This window comes from Hylobates moloch, unplaced genomic scaffold, assembly GCF_009828535.3.
Source record: "Hylobates moloch isolate HMO894 unplaced genomic scaffold, HMol_V3 SCAFFOLD_7, whole genome shotgun sequence".
NCBI lineage: Eukaryota > Metazoa > Chordata > Mammalia > Primates > Hylobatidae > Hylobates > Hylobates moloch.
The window spans coordinates 8454601-8473770 of record NW_026652282.1 but is presented as its reverse complement, the minus strand read 5'-3'; the positions used below and the strand labels follow the sequence as shown (position 1 = coordinate 8473770).

Here is a 19170-nt window from a genome sequence, read left to right as displayed (position 1 = left end):
CTGCCTCAGCCTCCCAAGTAGCTGGGACTACAGGCGCCCGCCACCAAGCTTGGCTAATTTTTTTGTATTTTTAGTAGAGACGAGGTTTCACCATGTTAGCCAGGATGGTCTCGATCTCCTGACCTCATGATCCGCCCATCTCAGCCTCCCAAAGTGCTGGGATTACAGGCGTGAGCCACTGCACCCGGCCACATCAACTTTTGAAGTTATATTTAAGAAATGCCTTTAGGGGAAGAAAATAATTGTTCATTATTAGAAAATGAATTAACTGTAAACTCAAGGTATGTGCCTATATAAATGTCTGTGCTCACTTCATTGGAGACATTTCAACAAGTTGAGTCTTAAAAGGAAAATCTTTTTCCTTTTCCTGGCCATAAGTAATTACTGATTCAACTTTTTAAGCAATTCAGAGCTCACTGCAGGTGCGCCAGATTCAAATAAGCATTGCATAAACCAAATGTAGATAAAAGCTACCACGAACCTGAGTACTACTCCGGATGAGACACCAAAACCCACGTCTAACTTAGCAACTAAGTGCACAGTATTGATTCTCATTGGTCAGTGTATGCATAAGTCACTTTGATGAAATCATCTACAGATTTTTAAAAAATCCTTGTAGCCCTTGTTCACAACCAGTGATCTTTGGAAGTTAAGGTCTGCTGAGGTGAGTTACAAGGCAGGTGCTATATTCAATGCTGGTATGGTACTGATACCATTTCTACGAAGTTAGAACTTTCTTAAACATCTGAAGATAGGGGAGGCACGTGAGACTAAAATAAGGATTAGAGGAGTGACTGCAGAGACTGTCAGTTGGTAATGAGGGAGGAGGAGGAGAAACTGGTGTTGGCCCCAGATGAGACCACAATGCAGCAACAAGACAGCACAGAACTGCAGGAACTTCTAGGAACCACTGTCTGGTCCTGCTGCCAAGTGAGGCAAAACCAAAGAGGGATTTAACAAAAAAAGGCCCAAAGGAAAAACAAAATGAAACCTAAAGTTATGAGTCAAAAGGTTACCCCACTGTTACCCTGCATTAAAGAGGACAAGGCCAGAGTGAAAACTCTCTCTCCTGGTTCTTTCAAACAAGACAGGCTTTATTTAGATCACCAAAAATAACATTTTACAGAAAGGGAACCATAACATTACACAACAAAGTATAGCTGTAAAATCTCAAATAAGAAAGGCAATGCTTTCTTTAGATCACCAAAAATAATGTTTCACAGAGAGGGAACCGTTAGAAGCAAATGCATAGCTGCAAATTTTCTTTTGCCATCAATATCGATTCCCTCTAAAATACTTTGAGACTACTTTGTGGTTTCCAAGTACAAACTAAACCTTTTTGGACAGAGTTGCTCGGCTTCATCAAAAAAATAAAACCAATTTGCAAAAAATATTTGTTTAATGCTAACAAATAAAGAGACAATGTGGTTCTTGCTAACTAACTGCAGTGTCTACTGAAATGGCCTAACCTATTTCACGAATATTTCACTGCGAACATAGTTGCTTTTTCCTTGCCATCACAGATGGCCTGCAAAGTAACAAGCGTCATGTCAGAGCACTTTCAGGCACCCAGGGAATCATTCCTAACAGAATAACTGCAGTATGTGGGCAACTCAAACAACAGAGCCCCAAGGTGGGCATTGTGTTTGTGCTGTGGGTAAAGACCCACCACCTTGTTAGTTGTTCACCTGGAACCCAGAGCGCCAAACTAGACAGAGCAGTTGCTCTTACAGAACCATCAACATTTTAATAAATTGCCCGGGGGTTCTTGGTGCTGTAATGTGCCTCACAGGCAGCGACGTAAGCCGACTCTGGGAAGAAGTCATCACGGTATTCTGCTAAAAACCTGGAAAAAAAAAATAGCCCCAATGAGCACCATACTAAGGACTAAATACCATCAAGCAAAATATTGACTTTCAACCTACTAAGATTTCAACTGTTTTTTGGTATTAGGAAGAAAAAAATGACTATAATTTTGATCTCTCTATATTGATTATTTTCACTGCACTTATCCAGCTTCTATGTGAATTACTACTTATCTGAATGCCTTCACCATCATCAGGTGTACAAATGGAAACAGAACCTACACTCCACCAGGTGGCAGTCTGGTTATATAAACACTTCTGTTGGGGGGGTGGGGGAAGCCCATGAATGTTTCTACATTTTTCTGTTGTTCAAACAAACTATTAAAAACAACAGATTATAGGCTGGGCGCGGTGGTTCACGCCTGTAATCCCAGCACTTTGGGAAGCCGAGGCAGGTGGTCACGAGGTCAGGAGATTGAGAACATCCTGGATAACACGGTGAAACCCTGTCTCTACTAAAAACAGAAAAAATTAGCTGGGCGTGGTGGCGGGCGCCTGTAGTCCCAGCTACTCGGGAGGCTGAGGCAGGAGCATGGCGTGAACCCGGGAGGCGGAGCTTGCAGTGAGCCGAGATCACGCCACTGCACTCCAGCCTGGGCGACAGAGTGAGACTCCATCTCAAAAAATAAATAAATAAATAAAATAAAAAATAAAAAACGATTATAAACAATAAATCTTACTTCAGAAATGTACATCATTTATATGAGCAAAGTCACACCAAAATTGAACAGAACAACTAGTAATGGCATTTGGTGTCCTAATTTGCCATGCCAAAACATGTTACAGTTCTATCTAACAGTACCAAGACGCAGAAAAGACTCCTCTGTATGAAGACGGATGTTAAAAATGTGCTGGTCATTCAAGAATCTGCAATATACATATGATATCTTGACTCAAACTTCAACTGATTTTGCCATGGAGGGCTAAGACATTCTCACAGTGCAATATTCACTAATAAGCACATTAGCCTTATGCTTGCTTCCCAGTGACTCCCACCTGCCCAAATTCCTAAAAATGTGCAAATCTTCTTTAGTAATAATTGAGTCTAAACTCATTGGATAGCTAACTCTTTTTCTTCTATGAGTGTACTCTTTTTATGATCATTATTGAGTCCACTGATTCTGGTTGATATCTTCCAATACATTTTTAAAACCTCTTACTAGGTTTATTAATAAGTCCTCCTAAGTTACTTCCTAAAATTCTAATTTCTATTTTGTATTAGGCATGCATCAAAATTAGCAGGATTTCCTATGCTATCCTGCAGCTGACTCTTCATATTTTCTTGGCACTATTTGATTTCAGTTTACAAAATTTTATGCCAAACAGAGTTGTGGGTTTTGTTGAGGAAGAGGCTGGGAGGGAAGAGGGTCTTTTGGAAACTTGTTTCCAAGAAAATGTTGTGAAGTCTAATTCCACTCATGGACACTTTATTCAAAATGCCTACATGAAAGGATCTCTTAAAACCACAAGACGATTTCCCCGGCTGGGATACTCTCCACTCTGTGGTAAATCCTACTTGATGAGTCAGGGTGGGGCCTGGATACAAGGAAGAGATGCTCCTTAAAGAGAAGGAAGAAACAAAGTCAGGTAGCTAGGATGAGCTGCGTGAGGCAGGGGGACGACTAGCCTTGAAGGCCAAGGAAAGAAAGTGGTCCATAGACATCATCTGGAAGGGAGAGGACACAGCAGAGCCTCAAGTCAAATGATCCTATTAGATAAAAAAAATAACTGGCTTTGTCAGCTGCAGGAAACAATACCTTGGTCTGAATTCATACATGACAACACAGACGAGGGGTCTTTTTTCTTAATTCTAAAGTAAACACCAAAATCCAACCTATAAATGCTACTATTTAAGTTAGTTTATGTACATGCAACAAAGGAAAGTCCAATGCTTGAGGTGCTGTTGAACAAAAAAATGTAAAACTAAATTATCATCAATCTCAATCACTTCTACTTTAGAGAATTTATTTTCTATTCATAAGGGGTTTTTTTTTAATTAAATTCTTCTAGTGAGACAAAAAAACTTCACCTCTGTACAATGAATGCCCCTAACTCAGAAACCAGAGAAATTATGGAAAAAAGAAATACCAAAAAAACCCACTCCTAATTCCCATTATGGTTAGAAGCAACCATACTTAGGTAATACTTCTACTATTTAAAATACCACAGAGCTGACATCCCCATGTGCTAAAGACAAGTTCAGAAAAGCCACATATATGGCAACAGATGTAAGTTTTGACAAAGTAATAAAAATACCTCAAAAAGAGATCAAAGTGCTTCAATAAAGCCTTCAGATTCTTCTCAGAAAAGGACATCTTTCCAAGGATTTCTGGAAGTTTCACTGCATTAAAAATAAAAGCAAAACCATTTACAATTAGCAGAATCTGACAATGCATAGGATTCACTCAGGGAAGGTCTGGGCCCCTCCTTATCTCTACTGGAACTGAAATTAACATCCACATTATCAAACAAAACCCCATACTCTTACTGAACAAAGACAGAGTAGCAGTACAAATATTACAAACATAATTTTTATGAAATTTAAGATTCATTCAGTGCCTTTTCTTCGATATGTTACCTTCAATTTTTCTTGGATCCCCAAATTTCTTAGTTAGATAATTATAGCCCAAACCACAAGGTGTACAGAAAGCTAACAAGAGAATGCAAAATGAAAAATGGAAAGAAGAAAGCAGGAACCAGGATTCTTACCAAACAATCGCAGCAAATGTTGTGCCCCGTAAATGTAAGAGGGTGGAGGCGGCTGGTCACCTGGGGGGTAATTGTCAGGCACAAGCTTCCAGGAGAGGACCTGGAAAAAGCACGAATTGAATGCTTTTGTTATTCTTAATGGAGACACTTCCAACTACCTAACAATTATGACAGTAAATTGTACATAGAGGGGAAAAAATAAGTGATTGGATCAAAATAAACACAAGCTTACAAAAAACAAAGACGAAAGGCAAAAACACTTAAAATAGATTTAAAAAGTCTTTAATTTCTTAACTTGCAACAGTTATTCTCTATAAATAACTGTAACTGTTTAGGTTCTTTAGTCCCTTTCTCTTTATTGAAAATCCTGCTGCATGGCCAGGCGCAGTGGCTCACACCTGTAATCCCAGCACTTTGGGAGGCCGAGGTGGGTGGATCAACTGAGGTCAGGAGTTTGAGACCAGCTTGGCCAACATGTTGAAACCCCATCTCTACTAAAAATACAAAAAATTAGCCAGGTGTGGTGGTGGACGCCTGTAATCCCAGCTACTTGGGAGGCTGAGGCAGGAGAGTCACCTGAACCGAGGGGAGGCAGAGGTTACAGTGAACTGAGGTTGTGCCACTGCACTCCAGCCTGGGCGACAAGAGTGAAACTCCGGCCCCCCTTCCCCCCTACCCAGAAAAAAGAAAATCCTGCTGCACTAGAGAAAGAATGAAGCATTAAAAAGTGATCCATAGATGTTCTGAATAATATTACTGTTGTTTCAAGATTCCTTAATTTCTTGCTGTTAGATTCATTATGGAAACGAATTTGAATCTTTTAACCCCTTGGATCAACTGAAATAGACTTCAAACCTGATAACTGATTTGTCTTCATTCTGAATTTCAGAACTGTGGGTGGACTTGGGGCTTTTGTTAAAGGGAGAGTTGCATTTCAAAACTCTCTGATGAATTTCCGTAAAAGTACTTCAGCAAATTATAGAACCAGAGCCTACTCTACTGAGCTGCTACTTTGGCTTTTGGGACATCATATTCAATATGGAAACAGTGAGACTGGAGGAAGTCCACTAGCAGACAAAGCAGAAAGATGCCCCCACAAACTCAGAAATGCTGATATAGTCAGTTTAACAACATGAAACTGCCAGAAGCTAATAAGCACCAACGTGGCCCTGAAGGATCCAGAACAAAGGCCTAGCTTCACCTTGGCCCCTGCCTAGACAGGCCTAAACTCTCGCCTAGGTCTCCACCCTCAGCAACCCACTTCTGCACTGTGGAGCACTGAGGGAAGGGATCGTTCCAGCATCTTTACAGCATCCCCAGCACCTGCCCAGTGCACACAGCTGAAGCTGACTCAAAGGAAACATACGGGACTTTGCAATCTCAGAGGCATGAACAGCACTTGGCATGTACAAAAGCAGGTCATCTGGCTCTATCTCACTCACTCAATTCTGTGTTTCAAGGCAGTTCATAATCTTTTATTTATGAAGACACATTTTCCAGGGAAAAACGGTAGGTTTCTAGTCGGGGGATTCCCAATGGGGTATGCATGGGAACCACTGATGGATCGTTATTGGCATGTGCTGGCCCAGACCAGCCCCTAGTACTGTGGAGCACCGATTGGAACTGAGAGAAAGAGCCCTGGTCAAAAAACACGGTGGTAGAGGTACGTAAGAAGGTGGGAATCCACAAAGGTCTCATGAGTCCTTGTGAGAGCCACCTGAACCCCAACCATTTCCCAGAAAGCACTTTTAAACTATAAGCTGCAGCTGTACCTATAACCACTAGATGGCGCATTCGCACTGCAGACCAGAGTGGGAATAGCCCTTACTTGACAACTCAGATGCCCCTTAAATTCACGATTTCCCTTCAATAATAAAATTCGTAGTGCATTCTTATCTGAAAAATGGGCGTGTCAGGGACTGCTTGAACTAGGGATTTCCTAACCTACCCTCAACAATCATCATAACACAAATTAGGCTTTCTAGATTCTTTATGGGGTCAGCCAACCGTAGCCCCTGGGCCAAAGCCAGCCCGATGCTCCTATGTTCACAATGGTTGGGGGAAAAAATCATATGAATAATATTTTGTGATATGTGAAAATCACATGACATTAAATTCTCAGTGGCCATGAATGAATTGAGGGGGCAGCACAGAGTCACACCCCTTTGTTTATGGCTTTCCTGCTGGAACAGCAGAGTTGAGCAGTCTCTCAAGAGAACTTAGGGAACACACTACTGAACATAGTCATCATCTAGAAGAAAGTTCTGTGACCTCTCTTCCCATCATCAAGTGCTCTTTGCCTAGGCTGGGCACAGTGGCTCATGCCTGTAATCCCAGCACTTTGGGAGGCAGAGGCAGGAGGATCACTTGAGCTCAGGAGTTGGTGACCAGTCTGGGCAACATGGCAAAACTTAGTCTCTACAAAAAAATGCAAAAATTAGCCAGGCCATAGTGGCATGAGCCTGTAGTTCCAGCTACTTGGGAGGCTGAGGTGGGAGGATCGATCGCCTGAGCCCAGGAGGCAGAGGCTGCAGTGAGCTAACATCCTGCCACTGCACTGCAGCCTGGGTGATAGCGTGAGAGTGAGACCCTGTGTCAAGAAAAGAAAAAAATGTTCTTTGCCTAGCAAAGCCATTTTCCCCTGTGCAACTCCTACTCACCTTAAAAAAAAAAAAAAAGGAAATCTCACCTCCTAGGAGACATTCACAGAATATGCTGATAAACTGAGACGTCTTCAGAATCCCTGACAAACTCACCACCTACAGATCACCTAATGGGCCTTAAAAATAGTTTTAAAATGAAAAGTTTTCCCATCTATCAAGTGGAAATCTGGTGGCAAGGCTGATCTCGAGAATTCCAAGTAATCCGGTTCAAGTGTCTGGCGCAGTGGTGGCCTAGAGCCCATCCCTGAAGGGACGGCTATTGGTATTACCGTTACTGATGGAGGGGAATCAGGTATTTAAAGTAGGAGTCAGCAAACTACAGCCTGCTGGTCACATCCCACCCAACTACTGCCTGTTTCTATATTGCCCACAAGCTAAGAGTGGATGTTATATTTTTAAATGATTGAAAAACAAAAAAAAATTTTCAAACACATGAAAATTAAATGCTAGTCAAATTTCAGTGTCCATAAATCAAGTTTTATTGGAATATAGCACACTCATTTTATTTACATACTATCTGTGGCTACTTTTGGAGTTAAGTAGCCTTGACAGGCACCATATGGCCCACAAAGCCTAAAGTATTTACCCTCTGGACCTCTGTGGAAAAAGTGTGTTGACATCTGTTCTATAAAGTAAAAATACTGGTATTTCAATAATTGCACTTATTTAAAAGATGATTGTCAGTGTAGGGCTGGAATCCTAACAATTTTCTCACTTTAGAAACCAAAACCCACAGTGTTAAGCATAATCTTACGTACAATTTTGATTAATGTTTACAGTAATAGCAACATGATGCTTCAAGAACCTTGACTTCCACCTATAGAATCGAAGCAATCACAAATGAAGGAACCATTGGGAACAAACATCAAACATTCTTTACCTCGTTTATTTCATTAGTTCTTCTCCCTTCAAAGCCAGCAAACACAGCACTCCCTTCCTTGCTAGGAGTCAGAGGAATAGGTGAAGATGATCTGCTATGCACAGGTGTCTCTTCCAAAGAAAAAGATGAAATTATTCACACAGCAACTGAATTAAAGACTGCCTCAAGACTGTTAAAAACTGCAGAATATAAATCTAAACTTGGTTCTCAGAAGTTACCAACCTTTAACGATAAGACTTTCCTTTTATAACAGGTAGCACCTGAATTTTATTTGGTTAAAAAAATAAGGAATAAAGCACTGACACATGCTACAAAGTGGATGAACCTTAAAAGACTGCTTAGTGAATGGAGCCAATCACAAAGGGCCACATACTATGTTTCCATTTATATGAAATACCCAGGGTAGGCAAATCCAGAGAGACCAAAAGCAGCTTAGTGGTTGCCAGGAGCTTGCAGAAGGGGAAGCGGGGAGTGACTGCTACTGGGTATGGGGTTTCTTTTTGGGGGTGCTGAAAATGTTCTGGAATTGACTGTGCAGATGGCCGCACAACTCTGTGAATACACTAAAAACTACTAGATTGAACTGCATATGTGGATGTGTCAATAAAGTTAAGTGTCACTGAATTATTCACTTTACAATGGTTAATTTTATATGTGAATTTCACATCAATAAATACAAATAAAAAATAAAAAATACAAAGAGAAACAGAAAAAGATAGCACTTTATTTTGTAGCACCTTTTTAAAAACAGTCTTTTTAAAAATTTTCCCAGCTGACCCTTTTCAATCTTCAATCAACCAATCTTTATTAACCACTTACATACAGATGATTCCATTTATATGAAATGCCCCAAACTGGCAAATCTATAGAGACAAATAGATTAATGGTTGTCAGGGGACATAGGGAGAGGCAAATGAGTAACTGCTAGTCGATGTGGGGTTTCTTTTTTGGAGTGGTGAAAATGTCTGAAACTGATTTCAGTGATGGTTGCCCAACTCTTTAATTTTGCCCAACTAAAACTATTTTGTTAGTTATCTATAAGACAGGGTGGTCTCTTTGTGTCGCCCAGGCTCGACTGCAGTGGCCCAATGAGAGCTCACTGCAGTCTTGGACTCTGGGCCTCAAGCGATCCTCCAGCTTCAGCCTCAGCCACAGCCACAGCCACAGCTCAGCCTCCCAAGTAGCTGGGACTATAGGTGCACATCATCACACCTGGCTAATTTTTTCTTTAAGAGATGGGGTTTCACTATAGTGCCCAGGCTGATCTTGAACTCCTGGCCTCAAGTGATCCTCCTGCCCCAGTCTCACAGGCATGAACCACTGTGTCTGGAGACACTAAAAACTTTAAATGTGTGAATTTTAAGGTATGTGGATTATATCTCAATCAAACTGTTTTTAAAAAGCACCTGATTTTGTTTTAGCACTTGTTTATTCAAAGGGCTTCTCTTAAAGGTATGTCTTCTTCAACTCTGCCCTTCTGAGCCTTCCCAATCTTCAAAGAATCAGCAAATACTTTCATGCACCTGGAACTATGCCCCCAACACTGAGCTGTGATGGGGTGACACAATCAACAAGTCAGCCCTTTCTCTCAGGAGCTTATGATGTGGCAGGGACAGGATGTACACAAGGAAACGGGCACCTGAACACAAAATGGCACTGGGATGACAGTTTTGGGAGTTCCAACAGAATAATGCTTAGAAGGACCCCTGAAGGAGTCAGCACAGCAGGAGAGGCTGAGGGAAGAACAGGGCACAGGTCATACACAAGATACGCCTACTGGGGCATGGGGATTCGACTCCAGGTAGTTTTACCCTGACCTTAGCTTTGGAGGTGTTTTTGATATTTATGAGGGGTGTCTTAGATTTCACAGCCTGCGAGCAGCTGAGCTCTGTGAAAGGAAGGCCACCAGGCTTCCATCTCTGGAGTTGGGTGCTTGGCGCCTGCTGGTGTAGCTCTGTTTCTGCCTCCACACAGTGTGCCGGTGGACAGGCATGCAAGCTGCCTCCCCTACTGCTGACTTCCTAACTCACTGAGCCTGCGAAGCACCAGGTGACACCGTCGGCCCTGCTGCCATCAACTTTCCATTCCACACGTTTTTGGCATTCAAGGGTGGAAGGATATAAGCACAGAGCACCCTGTATTTGTGAATGAGGTCTTCAACGTAAAGTGAATACTACTAGTAAGAGGGCTTCATTAGCATAGGTTAAACAACCAGATTGTAATTAATTTGGGGAAAATTCCTGGTTAGTGTATGATAGCTAATGTTAGTTTCTACGGTAATTGTACCTGATTCATGGCACCTGTTTTAGCAGTTTTTCAAAGTTTAAAATGATTAATTAGCAGTGGCTTACTTCTAAGTTTTATATTACAGCAAATCAACCTGTGTGTATTTTGGAAAAAAAGAAAGTAAACTCTTGTCTAATTTATTTTGCCCATTGAAACATTCCAGCTGAAAATCAAGGTGAGCAGATCTGATGAAGTTTGAGTTGGGCTAAGAGGAGGTGAGAAGAGATTATGGAAATCTGAGAATTCTTACTTTGATATTTTAGGACAGACCTTTGCAAATTAAACTTTAGAATGGAGAGACTACAGAGACAGAGTACAAAGAAAACAAAAAGCTAAACAACCCATTAGAATTGCTCATTTTGAATGCTTCGTTAGGCCTAGCTACACAATATATAGAATTCTGATAACTCAATTTGCTCACAAGTGGTAGAGTGATGGCAAAAAAAAGAAAGGCTGAGGGAACAGCCCAGTCCTGCCTCCAACACAGCCGCACTGCAATCTGTGCCGGGTGCTTCAACTTTCTACAGCTCCAGAAAGCAGGCAGCGTAAGAGCACTTTGGACATGGGAATCACACGCACTGTACACACACACATGTAACCTCAGCACCATGCCTGGCACTGACTAAACACAAGGTACACGCTGGCTCTCCCCGGCCTGGGGCACCCGAGAATGAACCTACTCTTTTCCAGGTGCAGGAAGAGCTTGGGCATGCTGGCAGACGTGTCCTGCTGCCGGCGCTTGGGCTGAGGTGAAGCGCTGCTCTCAGAAAGCCTGTCACAGTTGGCACTGTGGCGCGTGGACCGCCTCAGAGACTGCAATGCTTCTGGCTCAGCTTTGCGCCTTTTGGGGGTGGCTGGTTCACCAGTGGTCGGCTGACTCTCTGTGGACTGTGGCGTGGATGGATTCAACAAAGGCGGGCTGGGAGAGAGTTCCTCCTGGCTCCTAGGGAAGATGGAGAACGTCACACACAGCTCAAAGGGCCTTTCCAGAACATGGAGTGCTTCTGAAGACACGAAACGCTCTCTCTACTCCAGGAGGGCCGTAAATATGTACCTAAGCGACTTGGACCCTCTCCATACCTCTGCAAGGCACGCTGGCATTAAAGATTGTGATGCCCCTGTTATATGTGTCTTAGAGCAGTGGGTCTCAAGTGGGAGCAGTGTTGCCCTGACAGGGAACAGATGGCAATGTCTGGAGACATTTTTGGTTGCTGCAACTGAGGAAAGAGGTGCTATCGGCATCTAGTGGAGGAAGGCCACTAATGCTGCTAAACATCCTATATTGCACAGGCAGCTCCACAACAAAGAAACATCTGATTCAAAACATCAATAGGGCCGAGGCTGAGAAACGCTGGTCTAAAGAACAAGAATACCCTACCACCTCATTGAAACGTAACTACTGGCAGGACTAGGAAAAGCATCGGGGTTGCTGTGTGAAAACACACAGCCCACCCCGGAGGAGTCTCAAGGTTTGAAGTAGGCCCTGGGCACTTTGACACAGGTCCCCAGTGAGTCCTGCAGGCCTCTCACCTGGGGTGAAACTGACATGGGGAAAGGGAAAGGAGAGAGAAGCTACCAAAGGAAGGATGGCTGAGAGATGGTGGCCAGGTGGAAAGAGAAGCTGGGGAGCCAACAGCCATGAAGCAGAGGGAGAAAGGGAGGGCAGGGCAAGGTGGCCGAGGCAAAGGGCAGCACGCTGCAAGTGGAAGGTTATCAGTTCACCTGCAGGCAAAGTTTTGCAGCACAGCAGTAGATGAAGGCAGACGATAAGTGGTTAACAGAGGAGACAGATGAGTGGAAATCATGAGAACAGGCCACTCTCTTAGGAAGAGAGGGAAGAGGGAGCGAGCACAATACCTTATAGAGATTAAAGGAAAGACTTTAGGTTGCAGGATCTCCCTCCCTGCCCCCTCAAAAAAGAACAGAGCATGCTCGGTAACTGAGGGAGGAAAAGTGGTGACATCGCAGAGCAAGAAGAGAAGTAACTTTTACTGAAGGCCAAAGTTTGCAGGCCCTGTGTGAACATCCATTTAATACTACTAGCTAGGCCTGCCTTCAGTCCATCCCACACCTGCAAAAGGAGGAGGTTCCTAAGGAACCTCGGCAACTAACACAAACAGCCAGTGAGGGGGCTCAATTCAAACCTGCCCCTTCCACCCTCCTCAGCCTGTGCTCTCTTCACCCCACTCCCTACCATCTTCCCCAAAATGGGATAGCTGCTCATCATCCCACCTAAGTTCTCTATGCTGGGGTCTTCACTTGGTAAAATCTGCCAGAGCCATATGAAAGTGAATGATGACTTAGCTTACCCAGGAAAAAAGAAAACCACCAGGACACACACTTTTCATTTCCTTCCCTCCTCCAAACATGTTGGCCCACACCATCAGATTGAACTCTTCAAAATAAGGATCTGATTATTGTACTGCTGACATGTGAGGGTGAAAGTGAAGGCTATATAACTTACCTGTTAGTGCTTGTGGCACTTTCCTTAATTGGAAGAAAAAACTTAGACGAAGTCACCTTTTTATACTGAGCTTGTTCATATGGATAGAGTAAAACCAACGGGAGAGTGTAATCAAAGGTTATTCTTAATCCATCCACCATCTCCTTACAAAGGTCAACACTGGGAGGATTAAAAAGAAGAGATTAGAGACACAATTAAGTAAGAGGTACTTTCCAAATATTCACAATGAAGTTGCCAATTTTTAATAGGCCAGCTTTAAATCTAATCATTATATATTACACCTACATACATACAAAATGAAATGGATTTGTAGCTACTGTCAAGATTACATAGGAAAACATAAAGTGCAGAAAGTACAGCAGTCACTTTAACTTACCCCATTAAACACAAATAAATAACGTTCAAGGCCACACGAGGTGTCCAGCAGCCTGTGCTGCAAAAGTGGACAGGTGGACACACCCCTATCACTGCAAGCTGAAACAGGTTGACCCTAGTGAATCCCTAACCCTTGCTTTAACTCCAACACCACCTTTCTGCATCTCATCTAGCTGGGTCATGTGTGCCAGGCGGGATACAGGAAGCTTTCTCTGACTGGAATGAAAACCTGTTTGTAAACAAGCTTTGAGAAATCCTTACTGCCCATTCTGGTGCTTCTCAAGGAAAGTTCTCGCCCTAAACAGTATCACTGAAAAAACTGTCTCAGTGCTGAGGCAGTGCACTTTCAATGCATCCATGTAAGATGTGTAAATAGTTATTGAAGTACTGAAGATTTCACAAAAGTGACAAGGTTTTAATATTAGATGATTCAATGAATTATCAATAAATTATTAAATATTAAATGAATGAGAAATAACTGAAGAGAGACAAGTGTCACCTGTTCTAAATGGAAGCCACCTCTCTAATACAGAGAGAACCACAAAACACCAAACATGCCAGTACTCACTTCTTTTCTGCTGGGATATAATGCACGTTCATGTTGGCATGTGGCATAACGTGATGGTGACGAGGCCTCTCATTGGCTGAAAAGGCTGCATTGATAGCAAAATGCTTCACATAGGATTCCAAAATCGTTATGATGTTGGTCTGGCATGGAAGTTTCACTAACTGTTAACAAAAACATAGATATCTGATGTATGCATCCTAATTGAACAAACCACATATTCCAAGAAACACTGGTCATGTCTGTATCATTTTTTAACTCAAAAATAAAGCAAAGCCAATTCTGTTTGAATAGAACTTCTTAAATATGTTCACAATCTCTTTGATCTTTTTTTCTCTACTGATCATAACCTTATGTAGATTACAATATTACTTTTTTGAATAGACGTAAGCAGTGATTCTTAATCTTAGTGATCTGTTAGAACAACCTTGGGGAACTCCTTCAAGTATACCTGCAGTTGGACTCCACCACAGATCAATTAATTCTTAACTTCTGGGCTGAAGCACAAGCAGCAGGATTCTGGAAAGCTCCCAACACAACCCAGAGCTGTGTGAGTTATAATTTAATCAGCTGCACAGCACCACTGGCAGAGAACTTTAAAACCTGACTCAATACAAAGCTGAAAAATATAAATTTCATTCCTCCAAGATTCGCTATTGCTTACGTCTATGATTGCAAAATATGGCAAAATGAAAATGCCAAACAAATTAATGTTTTATACATTCTCCCTACATACCCGTTTCCTCCTGTTAATGTAGTAACAATCATCCTCCAGCTGCTTCTTCAGAACTTCAGGGATTTCTATAGTTATTGTTCTTTCTTCCATTTCCCTTCTTGTTTGAAGCTCTGGTTCTTCTTTCTGCAATATCAAAATTCCTTTTTTAGCTATTTAAAACAGTAGGAGAGTCAATATCCAAGGAAGGCCTGCTATGAAACAAACCCAGCTAATCCTCAACAATCATAGTATGCCATGTGTTCTAATTAAAAGTATGTTAAAGGCCAAAAGTTAACTTGTTTGGGGGCACTAAACACAATGCAAATATGTATTTCATTTCTTTCCCATTTAAGTTTACCACTCAGATTTATATTAACTTTGGATGCAGGCAGAAGACATTACAGTCTGTAGGCTCCATTAAAAAAATTAATCATTATAAAACAAATAATTTGACTGGAAAGAAAGATAACTATAATTTGTGGAAACATTTTAGGGGCATAAAGAGCCACTGAGAGACTCATACGGTGACTATAAGTAAGGGTTGCTTTTCTTTAAATGTCAAATAAAAATTTACATTATTGGTTTAAAAGATGTATCTTTAGAAAACAATTCACAACTGGAGTATTTCACTGTGAATTTTTACGGTGAAATATATAAACAAAATATATAACAAAGAGAAAGTTTTTACAATAAAAACTTTATACCACTTCAGTCTTTTCTTCAATATCACTTTCTTCACTTATTTCTTCATCCTTGTTTTCACTACAGTCAGAGGAACTGCTTAATGCTAGGTGAAACAAAAGCATCCGGTAAACTCGCATTATATACTTCACCAACCCTTATGTCTACAGATCTTCACGTGTAGTGCGGGTGCTACTGGAAACAATAAACTGCAATTCCATGTATTTTTAAATGCCAAACACAAATACTGTATCTTTCACAATAGAAATTTATTTTGACAACCAGTTTCAATGGATGCAAAAATCACAGTAGCTAATGATCAGAAAGTGTATTGTCAGTTAGGATCCTACAGTTTCCTGTTGCATTCATAAATGGGACCAAGGCCTGGGAGGTGCCAAAAAGAGAACAGATCCCATGAGAACACACCCATGAGGGGTTTGTACAAAGATGCTGGCCGAGAGGGCAGTAGTCACAAGCATGACTCTGCTAATGTTCTATTACTGACTTATATCTACTTTAATTGTCAAAAATAAATGGGGCAAATATTATACATAATGAGCTTGAAGTGTTTCCCTGTCTAGAATTTCAGTGAATCCTTCTCTCAGCCTAGGTGGAAGTTCTTTCAGCCAAAGGAAATGAAGTGAAGCTACTCACAGTTTTCATCATTTTCATCTTTTTCTTCAGTGGGGAGGCCTTTTAAGACAGAGTCAACACCAGGCAACCTGCAGCGCTTCTTCTTTCTTCCTGTGCTCCTCCTGAAAAAGAGTAGCAAACAACTAAAATAAGTTTTGACATTGAACTCGTGAGTTTTGAGATCAAAACAAGATATAATAAGCAATGAAATACATTTGAAAAATTATTAAACTTTAGAACATAAATGGTAATTTCCATTTCAGAAAATTATACAATAACCACTCTGAAAACACTAAGGTTATTTAGAATACCATAGGAACACTCTTCCCCTTACACACTTTAAATATTTAAAATTACTTAATAAATGATATTTGTCATTGTATTACTTTTGTATCATAAAAATCTAAAACACTAAGAGAAAACACATTGGATAACATTTATATCTTGATTTTTGTATTCTTACAGGCGAGCTACAGCTTTTCTTGCCAATTTACGCTGTAATCTACGATTTTCATCAGTATCACGAAGCACATGATCTTCGGCTGCCCATCTATCCCAGCTAATTGAACAAAAAGGAAAATTCAGTACTTTAGTTTGATATGAAACAAAGGCTAAAAGTACCTCAAAGCAATAGAAATGCCCCAGAATTACATTTTAGAAAACGATTTAAATATTTTAAAATCACAAAGAGGAGGCAAATAAACTGAAAAAGTAACTCATTCAGACACAGAAACAACTGGGGTTTCCAGAATCACCCAGACAGAATCCAAATACAATCGACTTAAAAGTAACTATTCCTCACAATAGGCAAGTTCTGGTAACAAAGTAAAAACAGGAAATGAATCAAACTTATCTACAAGTGTTTCTAAAACTTAAAAGAAGTTTGCAATGCTACAAAGTAAAAACAGGAAATGAAACAAACTTCTCTACAAGTGTTTCTAAAACTTAAAGAAGTTTGCAATGCTACAAAGTAAAAACAGGAAATGAAACAAACTTCTCTACAAGTGTTTCTAAAACTTAAAAGAAGTCTGCAATGTTGCTATGCTACAAAGACAATCAATTTTCAGTCTGGTTTAACAAGTTCACTCACCTTCTGTTCCAACCATTAAAATGGATCAGATATTCTGGGATCTTTCTGCCTTTTTCGTCTTTCCCAACAATAACATCAACAATCTGAAACCAAATATTTCCCACAAATGACAGAACATACAGAAAATTCGAAGTTAGATCAGGAAAACTAATTCATAGACCCTTTTTTGAAGAAAGCATTCTCTCCTCTTTTAGACCTAGAGCTGGGTTGAAATATTTTTCCTTTCATTTTTTCCCCCGAGTGGACGCCTTCAAAATAGGAAACATCCGTCCAACCACCCCGTGATTGGTTTCTGAGTGTGAGACAGTGTGAGGCTTCTGAAGCCATTGGCCGGCCGATCTGTCACTAAGGAGAGAGTCCAGGCTAGATGAAAGCTGCAGCCCTGAGAGCTCTGGGAGTTGTAGTCTCCTGGGCTCCCTATGTCCAGCGCCAGGAGGGCTAGCTGGAGACTCTGGAATCCCTCCCTGTTGTCCCTAGAGGGAACAACTAAGACTAATGATGGGGCGTGTCCCCCCCCCCCCCGAGGAGGCTCGAGGGCGAGGAGAAAGAGGGATAGCAGATGCGGTTAAAAGACAGGAGCAGCAGGGGAGGGAACTGAAGGCAGAATATGCTCATCCCTTTAGGGATGTCCTTTAGCATCTCTAATGGACAGAGCTGTCCAGACATCGCCACAGACACACCTGGGACTGCCCTTGTCCCTGCCGCCTAAGGCTTCGCCCAGGGGCCCTAGGAACCCCGGTCTCTGAAATGAAAGCACCTGGGTGCTTTCCTTGGGGATCTGGGAGACCTGGTGCCAACTCCTGCCCGCCACCCAAATCTGAGGAGCTGCAAGATGTGGCTCAGTTCCCGGAGACTTAGGTGGACCGGCCCGGGGCGCGATTCCCATCAACTATGGTCAGACCCACGTAAATCCTTCAGAGTTTGAAAACGTAAATGCTGCAAGGCCCTGGGGTACGAAAACACTGGGCCAACCTTGCCCTCGGGATGCGGTTCACGGCCTACAGGAGGGATGGGGCCTAAACTGGACTAGGGTCCCAGGGACACAACGTCGCAAGTCAGCGGCCAGCGCCGTAACTATGAATTAGAACCTGGATCGGACGGCCAGGGCGTCCCACAGGAGCCCACCCGGCACCAGGCCGCACAGAAGGAGAGATTTAACGCGAAGACAGAAACCGTATTCGAGAGGCCTCCTCCCTCAGCGGCCACCGTTGCAGTCGGGGGCGCAAACGGTAGCCCCGGTAACGCGACAAAGCATGGGCGAGGCTCCCAACCGCGCCTGCGCCGCCCGGCCTGACGGAAGGAAGTGGAAGCATCCCAGACTCCGCCCCGACTCCCAGGCGTAGCGCCCTGTGAGCGCCCCCTGCCGGCCGCACCGCTCCTCGCAGGCCGAAGAGCCCGGCAGTCCCCCAGCTCCGCGCGGCCGTCCGCCCCCGCCCCCGCCTTCGGTCCCGGGTCCCCCAGCCCGCGCCTCCTCCCTGTCCCTCCGCGGCGGCACCTTGGCATCGTACAGCACTCGCGCCTTGGTGGGGTCAGGCTCGAAGCACAGCACTTTCTCCCCTGAGTGGAATTTAAATTTCATGCCCTCGCTCGCGCTCATTTGCTCATCGTGGCGGAGGGCGAGGCTCCGGGGCGGGCGGAGCGCGCGCGGTGGGGGAGGGCGGGCGGGGGCGGGGAGGCGGTGCGCCGTGGCCGGGGGGGGCCGGGAATGGCGGAGGCTGCGGCCGCCCCGCCCTCGGCCCCTCCTCCGCCCGCCCCGAGCCGCTGCCGGGACCTCGGAGGCGCCTGGCGCGCGCGCTCCCGCCCGGGCGCGTCCCCGCACGTCCCCGCCGGGGCTCCGGGAGGGGTGCGGGCGGGGAGCGCGACCCCCTGGCCGAGGTCTACCGGCAGGACGTCTCCCGTCGCCCCCATGGGAGAGGGTCCCCGCGGCCTCCAGGCTGCGCCCACGTGCGCGCAGGGTCGTCCGTCGCCCCGAGCGCCCGCTCTCCGGCCCGGGCGTGGGAGGCGCCTAGGGAGAGAGAGAGCCGGTCTGGAGTAGGCACCCGGCGGCCGGGAGGCTGGACGGCGTCTGCCCCCAAGAGCTCCCTGGCCGTGCGCGCCGCGTCAGCCCCCTTGGCAGAGCAGCGCGCCGATGAATGTGGCCACGCTTGGAGAACGCAGCGCTGGAGCTGGCCCCAGGCGGGCAGTGGCCTCGGGCGAGGGCAGAAGGGCACTCCGGGCTGTGAATAGAACACTTGCTTATCCCTT

The 19170-nt window shown here is 43.7% G+C and overlaps 1 protein-coding gene across 1 annotated transcript; it reads right to left on the bottom strand.

Moving 5' to 3' along the window:
* Positions 1–1073: 1073 nt before the first annotated feature.
* MSL3 (MSL complex subunit 3) lies at positions 1074–18550 on the bottom strand. The gene is made up of 13 exons (XM_032756570.2): positions 18422–18550; positions 16927–17009; positions 16300–16395; positions 15858–15958; positions 15227–15309; positions 14544–14666; positions 13811–13971; positions 12868–13026; positions 11084–11346; positions 8118–8227; positions 4575–4674; positions 4122–4206; positions 1074–1846 (listed from the first exon to the last, which is right to left on the bottom strand). Exons 1-13 carry the CDS (start codon positions 18521–18523, stop codon positions 1747–1749), a joined length of 1566 nt encoding a protein of 521 aa, XP_032612461.1. The 5' UTR covers positions 18524–18550; the 3' UTR covers positions 1074–1746.
* Between the last annotated feature and the right edge of the window lie 620 nt (positions 18551–19170).

Bases quoted from the DNA above. Each gene is read 5' to 3' on its own strand.
- MSL3 (XM_032756570.2), bottom strand. From the start codon at position 18,523: ATGAGCGCGAGCGAGGGCATGAAATTTAAATTCCACTCAGGGGAGAAA. The intron at 13,027-13,810 runs GTGAGTACTGGC...TAATCCTCCCAG, and splicing joins TATATCCCAGCAGAAAAGAA to TGTTGACCTTTGTAAGGAGA. The intron at 11,347-12,867 runs GTAAGTTATATA...CATCTTCCCTAG, and splicing joins AGTGCCACAAGCACTAACAG to GAGCCAGGAGGAACTCTCTC.